Source organism: Trematosphaeria pertusa (genome assembly GCF_010094035.1).
Source record: "Trematosphaeria pertusa strain CBS 122368 unplaced genomic scaffold BU26scaffold_23, whole genome shotgun sequence".
Lineage (NCBI taxonomy): Eukaryota > Fungi > Ascomycota > Dothideomycetes > Pleosporales > Trematosphaeriaceae > Trematosphaeria > Trematosphaeria pertusa.
Window position 1 is genome coordinate 494115 of NW_022987234.1, and position 15349 is coordinate 509463.

General features: G+C 55.9%; 7 protein-coding genes across 7 annotated transcripts; 3 read left to right on the top strand and 4 right to left on the bottom strand.

The window, feature by feature from the left end:
• Positions 1 to 193: 193 nt before the first annotated feature.
• Positions 194 to 1329, bottom strand: BU26DRAFT_440314 (uncharacterized protein; the record flags this gene model as incomplete). Its single annotated transcript, XM_033824385.1, has 2 exons — positions 194 to 404; positions 710 to 1329. 2 exons carry the CDS (start codon positions 1327 to 1329, stop codon positions 194 to 196), a joined length of 831 nt encoding a protein of 276 aa, XP_033676595.1.
• Positions 1330 to 2242: 913 nt separating this feature from the next.
• On the top strand, positions 2243 to 2675 carry BU26DRAFT_440582 (uncharacterized protein; the record flags this gene model as incomplete). Its single annotated transcript, XM_033824401.1, has 2 exons — positions 2243 to 2308; positions 2361 to 2675. The coding sequence occupies 2 exons, from the start codon at positions 2243 to 2245 to the stop codon at positions 2673 to 2675; spliced, it is 381 nt and encodes a 126-aa protein (XP_033676596.1).
• A 1183-nt stretch (positions 2676 to 3858) lies between these two features.
• On the top strand, positions 3859 to 4634 carry BU26DRAFT_511375 (uncharacterized protein; the record flags this gene model as incomplete). The annotated part of the gene is made up of 3 exons (XM_033827301.1): positions 3859 to 4181; positions 4232 to 4377; positions 4441 to 4634. The coding sequence occupies 3 exons, from the start codon at positions 3859 to 3861 to the stop codon at positions 4632 to 4634; spliced, it is 663 nt and encodes a 220-aa protein (XP_033676597.1).
• BU26DRAFT_525093 (uncharacterized protein) lies at positions 4583 to 6151 on the bottom strand. The gene is made up of 2 exons (XM_033830423.1): positions 5742 to 6151; positions 4583 to 5631 (listed from the first exon to the last, which is right to left on the bottom strand). The coding sequence occupies exons 1-2, from the start codon at positions 5743 to 5745 to the stop codon at positions 4694 to 4696; spliced, it is 942 nt and encodes a 313-aa protein (XP_033676598.1). The 5' UTR covers positions 5746 to 6151; the 3' UTR covers positions 4583 to 4693.
• A 788-nt stretch (positions 6152 to 6939) lies between these two features.
• On the bottom strand, positions 6940 to 10433 carry BU26DRAFT_511377 (DUF1765-domain-containing protein; the record flags this gene model as incomplete). Its single annotated transcript, XM_033827302.1, has 3 exons — positions 6940 to 7783; positions 7834 to 9411; positions 9460 to 10433. 3 exons carry the CDS (start codon positions 10431 to 10433, stop codon positions 6940 to 6942), a joined length of 3396 nt encoding a protein of 1131 aa, XP_033676599.1.
• Positions 10434 to 11396: 963 nt separating this feature from the next.
• BU26DRAFT_556085 (mitochondrial F1F0 ATP synthase-like protein subunit Atp14) lies at positions 11397 to 12359 on the bottom strand (the record flags this gene model as incomplete). The annotated part of the gene is made up of 3 exons (XM_033832359.1): positions 11397 to 12140; positions 12199 to 12283; positions 12333 to 12359. The coding sequence occupies 3 exons, from the start codon at positions 12357 to 12359 to the stop codon at positions 11869 to 11871; spliced, it is 384 nt and encodes a 127-aa protein (XP_033676600.1). The 3' UTR covers positions 11397 to 11868.
• A 43-nt stretch (positions 12360 to 12402) lies between these two features.
• BU26DRAFT_525096 (cyclin-like protein) lies at positions 12403 to 14422 on the top strand. The gene is made up of 6 exons (XM_033830424.1): positions 12403 to 12878; positions 12947 to 12962; positions 13021 to 13071; positions 13122 to 13540; positions 13606 to 13959; positions 14021 to 14422. Exons 1-6 carry the CDS (start codon positions 12780 to 12782, stop codon positions 14177 to 14179), a joined length of 1098 nt encoding a protein of 365 aa, XP_033676601.1. The 5' UTR covers positions 12403 to 12779; the 3' UTR covers positions 14180 to 14422.
• The last annotated feature ends 927 nt before the right edge of the window (positions 14423 to 15349 follow it).

Below are 15349 nucleotides of genomic sequence, written 5' to 3' on the forward strand. Positions count from 1 at the left end.
ATGGCGCCTTCAAGCGCCTCTCAGGTATCCGGTCCATTCCATGCACGCCGCGCTTTTGCAAATGATGCCATTAGTAGTCCCCCATTAACGCCGTTCCAGTCCAGAATGTTCCGGAGCTCTTCCAGAAACCGACCACCGATCTTGAACTGTGAACATTGGAGAAGATGTGAGAAGCGGTCTCTTACCTTTCGAATTAGACAAAAGCCCAGTCCTCCTCGGCCGAGGCCTTGGTAGGGCTGTCGTGCTGAGATTCGCACTTGACGGTGGCGGTAACGGCCGACACAGACTCCGGGCTCGATGAGGCTGTGCTGGCGGGTGATCCGACCGATTCGGTGGTATCCACGCTGACCTTGGGACGATGCACGAGGGTGAAGCCATCTTCATCGCCCGATGACTCGGCTTCGCTCTCGGAAAAGGTCGGCATTTCATGAGGCTCCTTCGGTCGGTGGACGAGCGTAAAGGCATCGTCGATGTCGGACTTGCGCCGCTTGGGGGTGTTCTCTCCGGCATCGCTGCTGGAGTCTGGGGTGGGCTCATCCTTGTCGGCCCAAAGTTCGAATTGAAAGTCTCCGAGGGCTCGCTTGCTCAACTTATCTCGAGAATAGGGAGTCGGGTTGCTGACAGGCATACGCACGATATCCAGAGCACCTACGAGGGATCAGAACTTGACCGAAATCAAGCCGTTTTGTATGATGTAATGAATAACCACCTACCCTCGTCCTGGAAGTCCCTGTTCATGCTAGTCCGACAGAGGTCTCGGTGGAAGGCTGGCGTGTCGAAAACGACCTGGCGGAAGTCCTCGCGCTCACCGAGCCCTTGGTATTTGAATGTGGCCAGGCAGTAGTTCAAGAGGGTATCGAGGAGAGATTGCTGCTGACGCCACTGTTGGTCCGCGAAGTACTTGTAGAGGAAGCGAACGGTGTCGCATAGGTCCGGTGGTGGAGTGGACAGAGAGCACGAGAACTCGGTCTCCCGGGTGAAGTTGACATAGGCAGAGACCTGGAGCTCCGGGACGTCGTAGTCCTCGCCGACCTTGAAGGCTTCTGCGTGGGTTAGGAGAGAACACTGTTGCTCTGCTGCGAGGTAGTTGCCGGTGTACAGGAATCGAAGTAGTGATACGACGGCGCGCCTCGACGTCGCCTCTATGCTCGCTTGACGTACGGAGTGAGCGCCGAACTCGAAGGCGTGGTACAGGAGCGCGCATTTCTCGAGGATTCTGAACGGGCTGACGTTGCGAATTTGGGTGACGGTGCTATCAGGCAGCAGCACCATGAGCGTAGCTGTGGCATCTCCGCCGGCAACTTGAGTAAGGAAGTCAAGGTCGTCCATGGTGGCGAGGTGAGCTGTGGCCCAGAGGGCCGGGCGCAAACGATATCCAGAGGGTGCGACGCAGAGACTCGGGGCGTAGAGTTAGAGACAGGAGCAGGTGAAGGTGAAGGCCAGCGATGAGGTCAAAGATCAAAGGTCAGACCCGGCTGCGAGAAGTAATGAGGCGGCCTCAGGGCTGAAGACAGCGCAATTGGCCAATGCTCCCTCGACTAGGCTGCAGCTGATCTGTAGTAGACAGAGAGTGAAGCGATGCCGCTACCGGCTAACGGGCAGCCGGTGAGCAGGCGGAGTCGGGCAGGTATGCTTCAGACGCTGTTGAAGCCCAGGCGGTGTAAATGCGGTGACAGAGACGCGGCTGAGCGTTCTGAGCTGTGAAGGTGACTCCAGCTATGATGGACGTCTCACACATGGCGGGGTTCAACAAGGCTACATTGGCTGGCGTGCCGATGCAAAGCATCTGGGGCCGCGCCCTTGCAGCGCTCCCTATTGGGCTGCAGCACCTGGGGGCACGAGACGTGCAGCGAGTGGCGGCGGGCGTGGTGATAGCCCCCGATAGACGCCTGGGGCCGTTTCCAGGTGGGCGAGGTGATGTTCGGTGAGTGGGTTGCACGTGCCGGCGGGGGCTTACCTAAGTGGAGCCTGCGCCACACGCCACACGCCACATGCCGCACGCCACACGGACCTCGGGAGCTCTACTCCACTACTGGAAGGCGCATCTGACGCAGGGCCGTGTCGCGCCTTCAACCAAATTCCTCAACAAGCCCGACCCCGAGACAGATGCACCCACTCCACCGAATGCCGCGCTCCTGTATTTGAGTCGCCCTTTCGCCGTCAACTCGCCCCCTTCCTTTGTCTGCTTTTCAGTCAATCGTTCGGCCATCGTTCGTGCGTCCCCACTGCCGCTCTCCTGACCATGGGTCTGCTGTCCATCCTCCCGGAGGACTACGCTTTCGTGGAAACATGGCTCAAGCGGCTTTTTGTACGTATTGGCCAGTTTCACTGCTCCGCCGTGGCTAATTGCGTGCTTGCAGTTCCTGATGGGCCTCCTAATGATCGGTCCCTGGGCCTTCCTCCTCATCTATGACTTCCTGCTCTACGTCGCCCGCGCAATCAACCACGAGATACCCTTTGTCGGCGGCCGAGCTCGCGGAAAGGCTCGGCCTCGCGCCCCCAGCCTGACTGAGCGTCCCGGCGGCCATCGCCGGCGATTTAGCCTTGCTCGACGCCCCCAGCCGGCAGCGCAAAGCGGTGCTGACCTCAAATTGAATGCGTCCGATCCGCGCTGGAGAGAAATCCAAGAGGAAACCGATGACTATACTACCGAGGATACTTCAGCATTCGAGTAGGTGGCCTGAGCTGGAAGGAGTGTTGCGTGAGCGTTCTGAGGTCACGATTGCAGAGCGGGAAGTACCGCAGGAACACAGCATGGCCCTCAGGCCTTCAATCTCAGCCGATCGTCTGGATAGCAGGACACGCAGGACGTTTGCTATTCCAAACATTCGGCCAAGCCGGGCGGCTAGCCGCGTTCTACACCGACTTATCTTCCCGGTTGAACCCCAGCAGTGCGCTCTTAGAAAGAGTCGTCGTTCCGAGTACGGACACATGCAATTCGAGCCATTGCGAAGCTTGCTTTGCACTCGATCCGTCATCTTCGTCTTCGGCGACTAGACTAGGAGACGGAGACTCCCGCTTGTTCCTGGGGTTCGGGACGAACCATGGGCACTCGTGTCCATGCTTTGAGGCCTTGCGACACGCGCCAGCATTGCACCCTCCATCACCGGTCAGATCAGCCTGTTGCGTTCTTCCACAATCAACCTGCGGTGCTAGCTGTAGCCGGCTGTCTTCCATATCAACTTCAGCACCTACATAGTTGGAATGCGATCCCACTGCTCTGTGTTTACAGGGCTCATTCCTACAGACCGAACGCCATAGTGTCGGCTTCATCTATCGAGTATTTCTACAGTTAACAGCAGCGTGCCATGGGGCGGATGATCAGTGGCAGATCGGTGTCCTTTATATAACCTGCTAAACACTATCTACACAACTTAGGATAGCAGATCCCGTCCAATCAACGCCACACTTAACGTCTTTCCGCCTTGGAGGCCTTCACACTCCTGTTTCCATCTTCCACTGCGATCCAGTGCGGTTGTTTGCTCTTCCGTATCACCTTATCTGTCAAGTGTCACAGCCTGACCTCAACTCTCACCGCTTCGTTCGTTGGGCACAACTAGTTTGAGTAGTAGCCATTCATGTTTTGAACACAGTAACGCAGCTTCAGCACAGATCAAACGTTCACCCGCCGGGTTGCGAAGGCGATAACATCTCTCTCCACAAATATCAACACGATTCTTAGAATCTGCATCCAGTTCCACTTTTGTCCTCGACTTTCCTTCTGCGGCGAAGACTGCATGCGAAGTTTGCTGAGTTTGAACCACTCGTCGGCATATAACTTGGATTGAACACCCAGGCATGAAGCCCTTCAACTTTCCAGAAACAGGGAGACTACCCTTCCGTCCTCGTCCGCCCACAATGTCAACTGCGCCTCCTCTTCGACCGTCAATGCAAATGCCGATGCCTATGGACAATCCTCTGCACCGATCGTTGCCGACATCCCCTTTCGACATGGACCCTCGAGACCCTCGAGACCCCCGAGACCCGCGCATGGACCCTCGCATGATGACCGCGCCGTTTGAATCGCGGCTGGAAATGGACGGGCCCGACTATTTCTCGGCGATGGGCATAGGGCCATTTGGGAGCCGAGCACACGGAGGCCCCTTCCCACCTGGTTTTGATCCCGAGACCATGATGGGGATGGGCGGCGCTCAGCATTATGTCGACGACGTGGTGCGGAGGTGAGATATTGCGACGACTGCGCATGTGATACGTGCTGATTACCTCGCAGAACGAACCTCATGGTTCAGTTTGTGAATTGTCAAGTCCCTCCGACAGCGCGGTATTGCCAGGTGCAACCGAAGATGACTGTTGATGCGAAGTTTCCGCCTGAGTTCAGAGTGCCTAAGACAGTGGAGGAGATTCGGGCCATGGATCGTACGTCTCGTCAAAGCACTTCAAGCAAGCTATGTGATGCTTTTATACTGATATCCCACACAGCATCCTCTATCGATCGCGTCCTTCGAGCCTACGGGCAACCGACAGACCTCCGCTCCCTACGACTCACCTCGCAGGACACTGTCAGTCCGAGGATAGCGCATCAAGCGAAGCTCTGCACACTTTTCGATTTTCTAGGCGCAACGCAGATATCAGAGCGGCAGCGCATGAAGAGGACGGTGTGCTTGCCGTACTGAATTGAAGGATTTCAGGGACACATACATATACGCATCAATGCAGCGACGACAACAGTTCGTCAGTTTCGATTCTCTTGTCCTCGTAAGAAGGCTTTGACTTTCTTCCCCCAAATGACTTCTCTCTTGTACACCCGCATCCCTGGTACGCTGCCTTGGCCAAGGCCTTCGATCGCGCTGGCTAGCGCTTCGCCGTTTCCTTCGTCTTTGATCTCTTGCAGCGCGTATTGATATGTTTTAAATGCGAACACCAACGCTTTGCTTTCGGGCAGCCGATGCAGCGTCTGCCGTTCACACCTCAACACGCACTCGTCCAAATCTACTTCCTCTTCCTTTCCCTTCCCCGCTCTCGCCGCTAACTCCTCCTCGCTCAAATGATTCCCCCTCAGAGCAAAAAGCTCCCGATTTGTCGTAACACTCCAATTACACCGCTTCACGACGCGCCCCACCGGAAGCGCCGCGAAGAAGCGATCCATGCTGCGCTCCAGCTTCGCGCCGTAGCCCGGCACCGGCGCGTGGATGTCCGCGAGCGCCAGGTTGAGCTTGCGTCGTGTGTCGAACCCGCTCGGGAAGCAGGTGACGAAGCCTTCGAGGCGGTACTTGGTGGTCGTCGTGGTGGCGGCTGCATGAGGAGAAGAAAGGCCTTCCGGGGGGATGGGCAGAAGGAAGAGAAAATCGGTGTCGATATTGGCGCCGATGAGCTGCAGTGCTTGTTCCGCGCCGCCGGCGCCGGGGGAAACATGTAGCGGCAGAAGCTCGTCCGTGGCGTGGTTCCGCAGGGCGTCGGTGTCGGCTTCGCGCGTGAAGAGCGTGGGGAAACGCGACGGGAGATACGTGTTAGTGAGCCAGGCGTAGAATTCGCGCACTGCGGGCTCGATGGCGGGATTATGGGCGAGCACGTCGGGCTGTCTGTCGCGCAGCAGGGCGCGGCGCAGGTGGATGCGCTGTGGGTACGTTTTGTCCATGGCGAGGAGGTCGGAGGGTGTGGTGTTCTCGATGGCTATGTAACATGGTTAGATGGATGGACGATATGTAGTGTAATGTCCTCAAGAGCGCTGGGATGGGGTGGAATGGAGTGGAGTGGAGGAAGTGCGCACAGTACTCACTTACCCATAGTTAGATGGTATTTCGGCTTGAAAGGTCTTATTTTGATGGGCTCTTCTTCTGCGAGGTTGAAGTGTGGGAGGGGTTCGATGTGGTAGTATGTGGCTTTTGAGTATTCTGAGTTCTTCTTCTCCTTGTTGTCCTCCCTGGCAGAGATCGGCTGTGAGACGGATGCCTATGTGTGCGTGCGTTAGAAATAGATGCAGACGCAGTTGAACATATATGGATGAGTGTGCACTGAGGCTCACTCCTCACCTTGGCCTTCTGCTGTTTCCATCGCTTTCGCAAGGCGTACATCGCAAATGCAATTCCAATTAACAGTATCGCCCATGGCTGTGGACCTTTAATAAGGTCAACATGTGCCATTTTCGCGATCGATGGATGATGCTTCAAGATGCTTTTGTGTGGAAGCGAGGATCAGGTTCCTCAAGTATACATACAATCCACCCTGCAGGTAGTGAGTCAATCACTCGCCTAGACCGAATAACCACATAGGGCGTGCAATTTACGTGGTGTTGGGCAACGGTAGACGCTACAAACGCATGTGCGTGGGGAAATGGCTTCCTATTACGGCCAAGCCCCGCTTAGCTGCGGAGTTTCGTTATGATATCAGAGCTCGGGAGAGTACAAAGAACTAACTTCGCTTGCACCAGTCTTGGTCCGGGGTGAATGCCGGAGATCTCTTCAAGGCTCCTGGGGCTTGAGATAAGCAGCCCAGTGCTAGCTAGGCGGGGGAATGACAGCAAAGCACAAAAGAAGAAGCAAAGTATATTCTATATGCAACCAACGTGCCTAAGACTTATACATCCATGCCACCAATCCATTCCGTCCCTATCCATCCATTGCTCCCGAATACCAAAAAACCTATGTATTCCCAAAAGCAAAGGATCGAGTTCATGCAAGAAAAAGCGCACTGCCATGCATGCAAAAGGGCTAGGTCGAACCCAATAGTAGAACTAAAGTCCATGACAAACGCCGTAAGAGCTCGAGAAACTGATACGATGATGAGCCCTGTATGCAACATGCGAATATGGTATCAGTCCTGCCGATCACCGAAAGGAGGGAAATTATATATCGACGTCCAATAAGGGAGACGTCGAAGATGCTCGTACAGTGTACAGGTAAAGATGGAGACAACGTGGTTGTGAATAGTAGCGGCGCGGTGTAGGTGAGGTAAAATATTGAAATCGGATCCAAACATTCGTTATCCAGGACGTCTGAAAGCCTCGACGGCCAAGGTAGGAGTTTCGACCAGCTTGTTGCTCGGCACCCCCTCGTTCTTCCGACGGTCGAAGAAGTTCTGGCACTCGTGCGAAACGAACGTCCATTCTGCGAGCGCCCTGCCAGCGTAACGACTGGACGTTACCGCAGGACCCGTAGGTCGCGAGCTGTCCACTGCGGCGATGTTGATGCCCCTTGACTGTAAGAGTACCTGGGCCGGGAGAGGAAGGCGTGGCGGATAGAGACGCATTGGCTGGTACTGCCCGAAGCGTTTATCCACCCACTCGAGGGAGAAGCGGAAGCTGTAGCTGCGATGTGTAGGGGCGGGCGGGGAAGACATGTCACCGTTTGCATTCTTGCCATTCGTTGCCGTTTCATTAGCACTCTTGGAGCTGCTGGTGTTGGAGCTCTTCGCATTCTCCTTGTCTTTGCGGGGCGGGTCAGGGCTCTTCGACTTTGGAGCACCGCTAATGAAGCTACGCAGAATGTTCCAGCGGCCTTTGGTACTAGCGTTTTCTTCCGGGAAGTCTTGCGAGTCAGTTGACGCAGCTGAAAGCGGCCGAGCGTCGGCTTCCGGTACGGGATTCAGAGGTGATGAGAGTCTCTTTGACATAGGTGACTGGACGACACCATCGAATGAGAGGAAAGGACCAGCATTGGTCACCATAGGATTATCATTACGTATGATGAGGAAACGTCGGCCGGGGGCGGGATTGCAAGCCGTAGTCGATGGTAGCATGGTGTCCGTCTCCTGGGCTTGCTCCAGGAGCCAAAGGTAGTGAGACCAAACGGAGCGTAAGCGATCGCTCAAAGCTCTCATAATGTTCCTGGGAAAGTGTTAGTATATTGCGAGTAAAGTCTTACAGTGAGAACATACACTTCCGTTGCAGACTCCGCTTCATCGAAACGGGCGACCCGCCAACACAGCAGCCGCATGAAGTATGATCGAACCATAGGACACCAGTGATTAAACCTGCTCTCGAAAAACTCCGGTTCCAGTAGGAAATCCAAACATAGGCTCGCCTTCCACTGCTCATTAGTAATTAGAGTCGGCCAAGTGCTGTACAAGAAAGCGAACAACTTGATCTCGGTTGCGGTATTGTGGCTTGCAGTCATCTGCTTGAACACCGAAAGCCAGAAAGGCCGGTGCAGGATTAGGTGTTGTCGATCGTCGAGGGATTCGTAGCGAACTAATATTACGAAAGCTTCCTCTAGGAAATCGCACAGCGTATAACAGGCGTTGTTGTCGTATATGGAGACTCTACGAGCAGCTGCTTGCAGGAGGCACCCAAAGCACTCCGCAAATATCCGTCGTGCTGTGGAAATATGCCCGTTCCTCTCAGATAGAAAGTCTCGAATGAGCATGATGAGCCGGTTTTCCGCCATCTGCCGGGTCGCATTCGCCGGAGGTATGGGTAGCGTAGACGCTGAGGTATCGGGATCGCCCAGAACATCATCGAAAGTGATTGCAGCTGCTCCGTTTCCCGGCTCTTCGGGTTGCTGCGGAGTAGCATGACGGTTGATAGTTGCATCTAGATTAACCAGGACCTGGGCATGCACCATGACGAGTCCAGGCACACAGACACGCTCTGCATTGGTTGGTTTCCGAGGCAGAAATTCAGTCACGAGGATGTGATAGTGCTTCACGAAAACGTAAAACAAATCACTCTCGGCACCAGACCAGCGCTTCACCCAGGTGCCATACCAGTCCAAATTAGCGGTCCCGAGGGGCAGAGTTGCTGGGCGGCGCAACAAGCGCACGAGCTTGGGCAAGGATTGGAACTTCAGCGAGTGGAGCATAGGCGGGAAAGCTGCGACAATGCGGTCCGAAGTGGCGTCAAGCCTATCTAGCCTTGTGATACCCGACTCCTCAAGAACGCGCTTCATCGGTTCCAGCGTTGGATTCCACAGGCGCACCAAGACATCCGCGATTCCTGGGCAGAAGCAAAATGCGTAGGCGCACGTCTTTCCGCAAAAGGTCACCAGGCTTGCGGCCGCGTTTCGGAGTGACATCTTGTCGACGACGAAAGTCATCTGCGAAAGGAGATTCTGCGTGAAGATGTTCCGAACGTTGTGGAAGACGGATTCGGCGAGGAAATCCGAGGAGCTGGAAGAGTTTGAGCCGGAGGACTTCACAGTTGTCGTAGACAGTGTCTCGGCACGGTCTGCGAGAGCGCAGAAGGGCGAGGGCGACAGCCGCCACTCTGGTCGCTCCATGACTCCCGCGATGCCTTCTAATATAGCTGGGCGGTCTGTTCCCGAGATTGATTGATTGTTCCGCCCTGCCAGGAGCTCCAGTAGTCCAGTCCACCACCCGTTCAGAATATTAGCGCGCCGATCCAGATCCTCAGGTCGGAGCCTTTGGTTTGACGAGTGTGCGGCATACGTGCGCAGGAAAGGCAGGAGGGTCGTTCGCACAACATTTGCCTTCAAAGCTATGGACTTGGAATGAAATCTGGGAGCAAGGTCAGTAAGGCAGATGAAGATGAACACTTTAGCTTACTTGCGGAGGTCCCCCTCGAGCGTCCGGAACACCGTCCAGAGCTCGTCTTTCTTGCGGGGCTCCGTCTTTGCACCTTTGAGCTTGTCTGAGGAGATATTACGCGGGAGCGGAGGAATGTGGGTCGGGCTCGTTGGAGATTGCACGTATAATGGGAACTTCTCGGTGGAGAAGGACTTGGGCACGGGCGGAATCGCAGGAATATTTGAAATGGGTACAGGCGCGGGTTCGGTGGAAGCGTTGAAGAGGCCGCTGAGCCTCTTCGACTTCTTGGTGAGCACGCGGTTCTTGGGAGTTGTTGGGCTCTCGGTGGAATCCCTCGCTCTAGACTTCTCAGGAATGCTGAGCGCGGCCGTCAAGGACCTCCGCTTGGTAGCCTCCACGCTCAATGAATTCTTCCTTGGCTCCTCCACCTTCACGGGGCTGGTTGTCTCTTTTGGCGTCTCCTTCGTGGGTGACGACGGCCTTGACTGTGACGACACCCAGCTCTTCCTCCGCAGCTTTGTCAGCGACCGCACGGGCGAGCTCGAACTCGAGGAATCGGCCTGCTTCACGCTCTCGTTGCGGCTGCGGTCGGGCTTTGGCTCTGCGGAGGGGTCCCGGCTCTTGTTGGAGAAGGGCAGGAATCTCGACGACCGGCGCGAGAGGCTGGGTCGCAATTGCGGCATCTGCACCACGTGGGGGCCGTCCTCCGACTCAGGGCTCGAGCCGCCCGAAGACGAGTAGGACGTCCCATCTCCGCTTGTGCCGCTTTTCAGCTCCTCTTCTGATATCGTGCCCTTCAGCTCCAGCACCGGCGGCTCGTCTGCGAGGTCTTTCACGCGGGGAAAGTAGGTGTACGAGGCAGCCTTGGGCAGCTGCGTGAGCTCCGGCGCTCGCTCGGGCGGCGGATAGACGTCCGAGACAGCACGGGTGCGGCCTCGAGGCGTGCTGGCGAGCGCATTGTGGCCGCGGTGGGCCGGGGCTACGGCCTGCATAGTCGGTGAAAGGTGGTGGGTGTTCGCGGCAGCTTCTCCCCCATGGGCTGCCTCTCAGCGGTTCGGTACCGACACTCTACGGGCTCATATTTAGCAACCAATACGGAATCGGTTTCGAATCGAGGGGCAACCGGCTCCTAGAGGGTTCCGAGCTTGCAATGTTCGCGGTCTCAAAGACGAGGTGTGGATGTCAGTGGGGCCTGAGGTCTGGTGAGGGTCAACGACGGAACGGGCGGCTGTGGTGGATTCTGGCGGCGAGGCGGCGAGGCGGTGAGGCAGCGAGCGTGGTGGAGCGGCAAGGTAGCGACTGACGAGGACGGTTACAAAGGCACGCAGGCTGGCTGCACGCTGGGGGAGTGTCTCGAGAGCGAGCTGAGCGAGCGTTGACGCTGATTTCGGCAAATTCGCCTGGCGTCGCAGAAGCGCAGGCGACAAGCAGGCCCGGAAGACTAGCAAGGATCACGAGCAGGTTTGATCTCGGGTGGCTTCGCCTCGCAGCGATCAAGATTTAATTTTGGCCTGGCAAATCTCTCTGCGGTCGGGGGTTTTTCTATATTAAAGTGCATCCTGCTGTCGCCGCTGCACCCACCGCCGGGACGCTTCGTCGGCACTCACTAGCAGCCGTTCACGCACCGTTGCAGCGCCGACGAACTGCTGGGTCGAGGGACCTCTCGAGGGGCCGCTTCCGGGTTGCTGCATTGCATAGTGACCTGGTCAGGCAGGCGTGCTTCACATTGAGAACGTGGCTCGTGCGAGATGCCAATGTCTCCGCTTGTATGGACGCGTGTGAAATCCTGATAGTGAGTCTTGGTACCGCTGTGGTAGCATCCTCTTTCACCGTTAATCTCCAGTTGCCTGTCCCCAGCCTTATGACACCCACATAATGCGCGCTTCACGGTGCATGACGTATTCTCCAGACGTCTCTACGCTAATCACGCTACTGTTATCTGTTGTCTCAACAATCATCCCGAGCATGATGAGTCCTGTACGCTTCCGGGCGTTACCATGTGGGTACTGTAGGAGTACAGCCGGCGCCACTACGCCTCGTTTCGTTTGCACAGGTCTCGTACTCCAAGCGGTCCCACTGTATCCGCGCATACTGTGAGCTTACCTCCCGATGTTTCCGTAGCCATGGCTTGGCCGCCGACATCTGCACAAGAGATCTCGATGGATAGACGAAAGCTCGTTGCGCCGCTGAAAGCACGAGGAAACGGGTGGAGGCTCCCATCGTACAGTGTGTGCTTCCCTAGACAGCAATCGAGCGTGCTCGTTCTTGCACGTTGCTGAACATGGATGCATTCACGGATACCTAGGTAGAGTCACAATCACGTGACTTGGTTGTCGGAGCCGGAGACATGGAACTAGCTGTTCATTGCCCAATATTGACACAGTCGGATGTTTTAGTACAAGTCGTTGTGATGCAGCTGGTTGCTGCCTAATGAGCAGCCGTAGCAGTTTCCTCCTCTTCCTCCACGAACCAGTCCTCCTCTACCGGGGCGGCACCCTCCTCCCCGGTTGCTGCACCCTCAAGCTCAACCTGTTGTGTCTCGTATGCCTTCAACTCGCTCGCGAGGTCGCCCTCTTCAGGGGATGGCGGGGGCTTCGGGACGGCGAACTTCTGGACGTGGCCTTCGGCATCGGACGCCTTGACTTGCAGGGGCTTGTAGCTCTTCAGCTCCCGCAGGTACATTTCCTGGACTAGATCGGCTGTGGTGCATCAATTGCGTCAGTGGGTTCCTTCCCTGTACGACTGGGGATGATTCACCTTGTCGGACGGCCGTCGGGACGATGAATGTGCGGCGGGCCACGAAGGCAGATTGCTGCCGGGCGACGCGTGCGAGCGTCTGGCGCTGCAATGGGTCAGCAATTGCCTGGAGCAGGTAGTAGAGACGCGCATACCGATGCCCTGATGGATTGCGCAAGCATTGTGTCGGGTATGGAGGGGCGGAGGAGCTGTTGGAGAGGGTGAAGAAAAGCTGCTGCAGGTGAGCCGCAACGTCCCAACCGCAACGTCTCAAAGTGGCTAGCGTGGAACATGGGCTTGGCGCTTAGCTCAGCCCCAGGCGCTCTTCAAAGGCCGGACAACCTCTTTTTGCCTCTCGCAGACCATCTCACTACCACCACCTGCGACACCTCCCGCAGGCACCGGTATCCGCTCGTTGATAGCAATAGACAATTCGCGATCTCTCCAGTCGTCGACGGCGCCCTGCCGAAAGGTCTAAGAAGTCGACCCGGCGCAGCTCCGTCCCGTCTGCCTGAAAGCGCTGTCCCCAACGGACTGCCCGCAGCCTCCCAACGAGTCCGCATACCCACTATCTCCATATACGTGATATCCACAAGTGCAAAATGTCATACGCTCCGGACGGACGTCTGCTGAGCCCGGGCGAGGTGTATGAGGACGCGCCCGCAGTCGCAGCACCGCAAGAATGGCAGGAAGACCTCAATGTGAGCCGAGCCGTCTTCGTGGTACAAATTCCAAACGGAGACAAATGCTAATCATACCGCCATGTTAGGTGATTCTCATATGCCGTACGTCTGTTCAGGGCGCGGAGGCCTGATCTGATACGTTTGCTAACTAACTTCTCAGCCGATTGCAGAGAAAATCCGCCGAACCTTGTAGAGAACTTTTCAGTTGGCGGTATTTATGCCGAGCTGCACTGAGAGAGCGTGATGCTAAGAACAATGCAGATACGATCTGTGGAAGCTGCGGGCGTGTACTCTCCGAACGAAACCTCGACTATCGATCCGAGTGGCGGACTTTCTCCAACGACGACCAGGGCAACGATGACCCCTCCCGTGTCGGAGACGCTGCGAATCCCTTGCTGCACGGGTCCCAGCTACAGACAGAGATCGCCTTTGGTGATGCGAGCGCTCGAACGCGGGAATTGTCGCGTGCCCAGAATAAGTCCAACCACGACAAGACCAACAAGTCGCTCCAAGCTGCGTATGGTCAAATATCGGCGTTATGCGAGTCCTTTCAGATTCCGAAGCCGGTGGCCGAGACAGCTAAGTTGCTCTACAAGATTACCGACGACGGCAAGATCTTCAAGGGCAAGTCGCAAGACGCCGTCATCGCAGGCTGCATCTTCATTGCCTGTCGGCAGCATGTAAGCCGCCAGTTACGCCTACAAATACCATTCAAAGACATATGCTAACCGTACTGACACTTTAGGACATGGGCCGCTCGTTCCGCGAGATCTACAAGTTGACCAAAGTTTCGAAAAAGGAGATTGGACGCACATTCAAAGTTCTTGAGGGTTATTTGCACACGGTGCTCAAGAAGGAGGCTAGTGGCCCCAAGGTGGCTGGTAGCGGCGCCGTGCTCAGCAACAGCTCCTTCAAAGCCACCAAGGCCACTAGCGCTGCTGAACTGATCATTCGAGCCTGCAGCAAGCTCGGACTGGACAATACGGCGGGATTGATTGCTCAAGAATGTGCAACGAAGGTTACCGATTTGGGTGTTGCCGCCGGTCGCTCTCCGCTCTCCATCACTGGCGCATGCATTTTCTTGGTCGCTCACCTCATGGTAAGCCAACGCCGCGGTACGAATACTAAAGGAGACACATGCTAATTACACCACACCGTAGGGCCAGCCGAAGACGCCTAAAGAGATTGGTGCCGCCGTCGATGTCAGCGATGGCACCATCCGCACCGCCTACAAGCTTATCCATCAAGCTCTCAATAAGATCATCGATCCGAAGTGGCTGGAGAGGGGCGGAGACATGAGCAGAATCCCGCCTGCTTAGAGCCACAGCGGAATTGCGTGGCGTGGTCTGGCGAGTGTACCAAGGCTGAACGAAGAGTGAAAGAACCGTCAATGATGGTCGGGTTTTGGGATAATTTGCATTACCGGGTCATGCGTTTATACACCTTTCTAGCGGGTTGCATGGGTGGCGTTGGCGGTCTAAGTCACGAGCTGAGCTTCTTTATACCCCTAGGCTGACTGCCACTGATAGATTTACTTTTTGACGTTAAGACCTCAAACAGAAAATCAAAAAATTGCCTTCGGGCGATAATCTGTTTCGCCATGCATGCCTCGGGGTTGATCTGACTGCCCAGGTGGAAGCCTTCAGCAGAAATCTGCACTAACTCGAGCCCTACGCAGGTCCACGGGTGCGTAGTGCCTCTGAGGCGCGGCTTCCCCCTTTACCGGAGTTTTCTGATTGCGACTTCCGTCCCCTGCATGAAGCGCATAATCGCTGCCTGCCGACCCTTACCACGAAGAAGAAGCCCAAACGTTGAACATCCATCCTCGGCGTATGTGACCATGAACCGCGGGTAGTATGAGCGTACCTTGGTAAGTGCTCTTCTCGGTCGGCGCCTCCCTTTCCCCGACAACAGCTCAGTGGCTGATCCGGAGTACAGCGCTGCAAACAAGCGAGAGGCTTTCCGGGGCCAAGATGGCGACATGTTCGTATGCACCGGCGACTCCGATTCAGCACCATACTTCGAGCTCCTTATCCATATCGCTACCACTGTTCGACGCAATCGTGTTCTACTGCACTGTTGAGAACCTAGAGCCGATATCAGGGCGGGAGTTTACCTAGCTAATGCACGCTTAGCTAACTTCCAGTTCGACTCCCACCTCACCCATCGGTACGTCAATGACCTCGTTGTCCAGGCAATCATTCGGGTATCAGCTAAAACATGATAGCACAGTACGTCTAGCTTCGTCAATTGCCATGATTCTTGCTGCCGCCTGTTGATTGTTAGCGAATCAGGACCGCTCAGGCTTGGTTGGCTTTCGTGACTGCGAGCGGTTCTCCGTCCCGAGCACCGCGAGTATACCCAACACCTAATTGACTGCGGTAATCTATTCCTGTGTGTTCGTTTGCACACATCGCCCACGCTGGGCTTCGACGATGGGTTCGACACTACTAATTGCAATTTGAGGACCGATTCCAATTATCTGTACC

Excerpts from the sequence above, each read along its gene's own strand:
- BU26DRAFT_525096 (XM_033830424.1), top strand. The coding sequence starts at position 12,780 with ATGTCATACGCTCCGGACGGACGTCTGCTGAGCCCGGGCGAGGTGTAT. Across the intron at positions 13,541-13,605 it reads TCATTGCCTGTCGGCAGCAT|GACATGGGCCGCTCGTTCCG; the intron begins GTAAGCCGCCAG and ends CTGACACTTTAG. Across the intron at positions 13,960-14,020 it reads TCTTGGTCGCTCACCTCATG|GGCCAGCCGAAGACGCCTAA; the intron begins GTAAGCCAACGC and ends ACCACACCGTAG.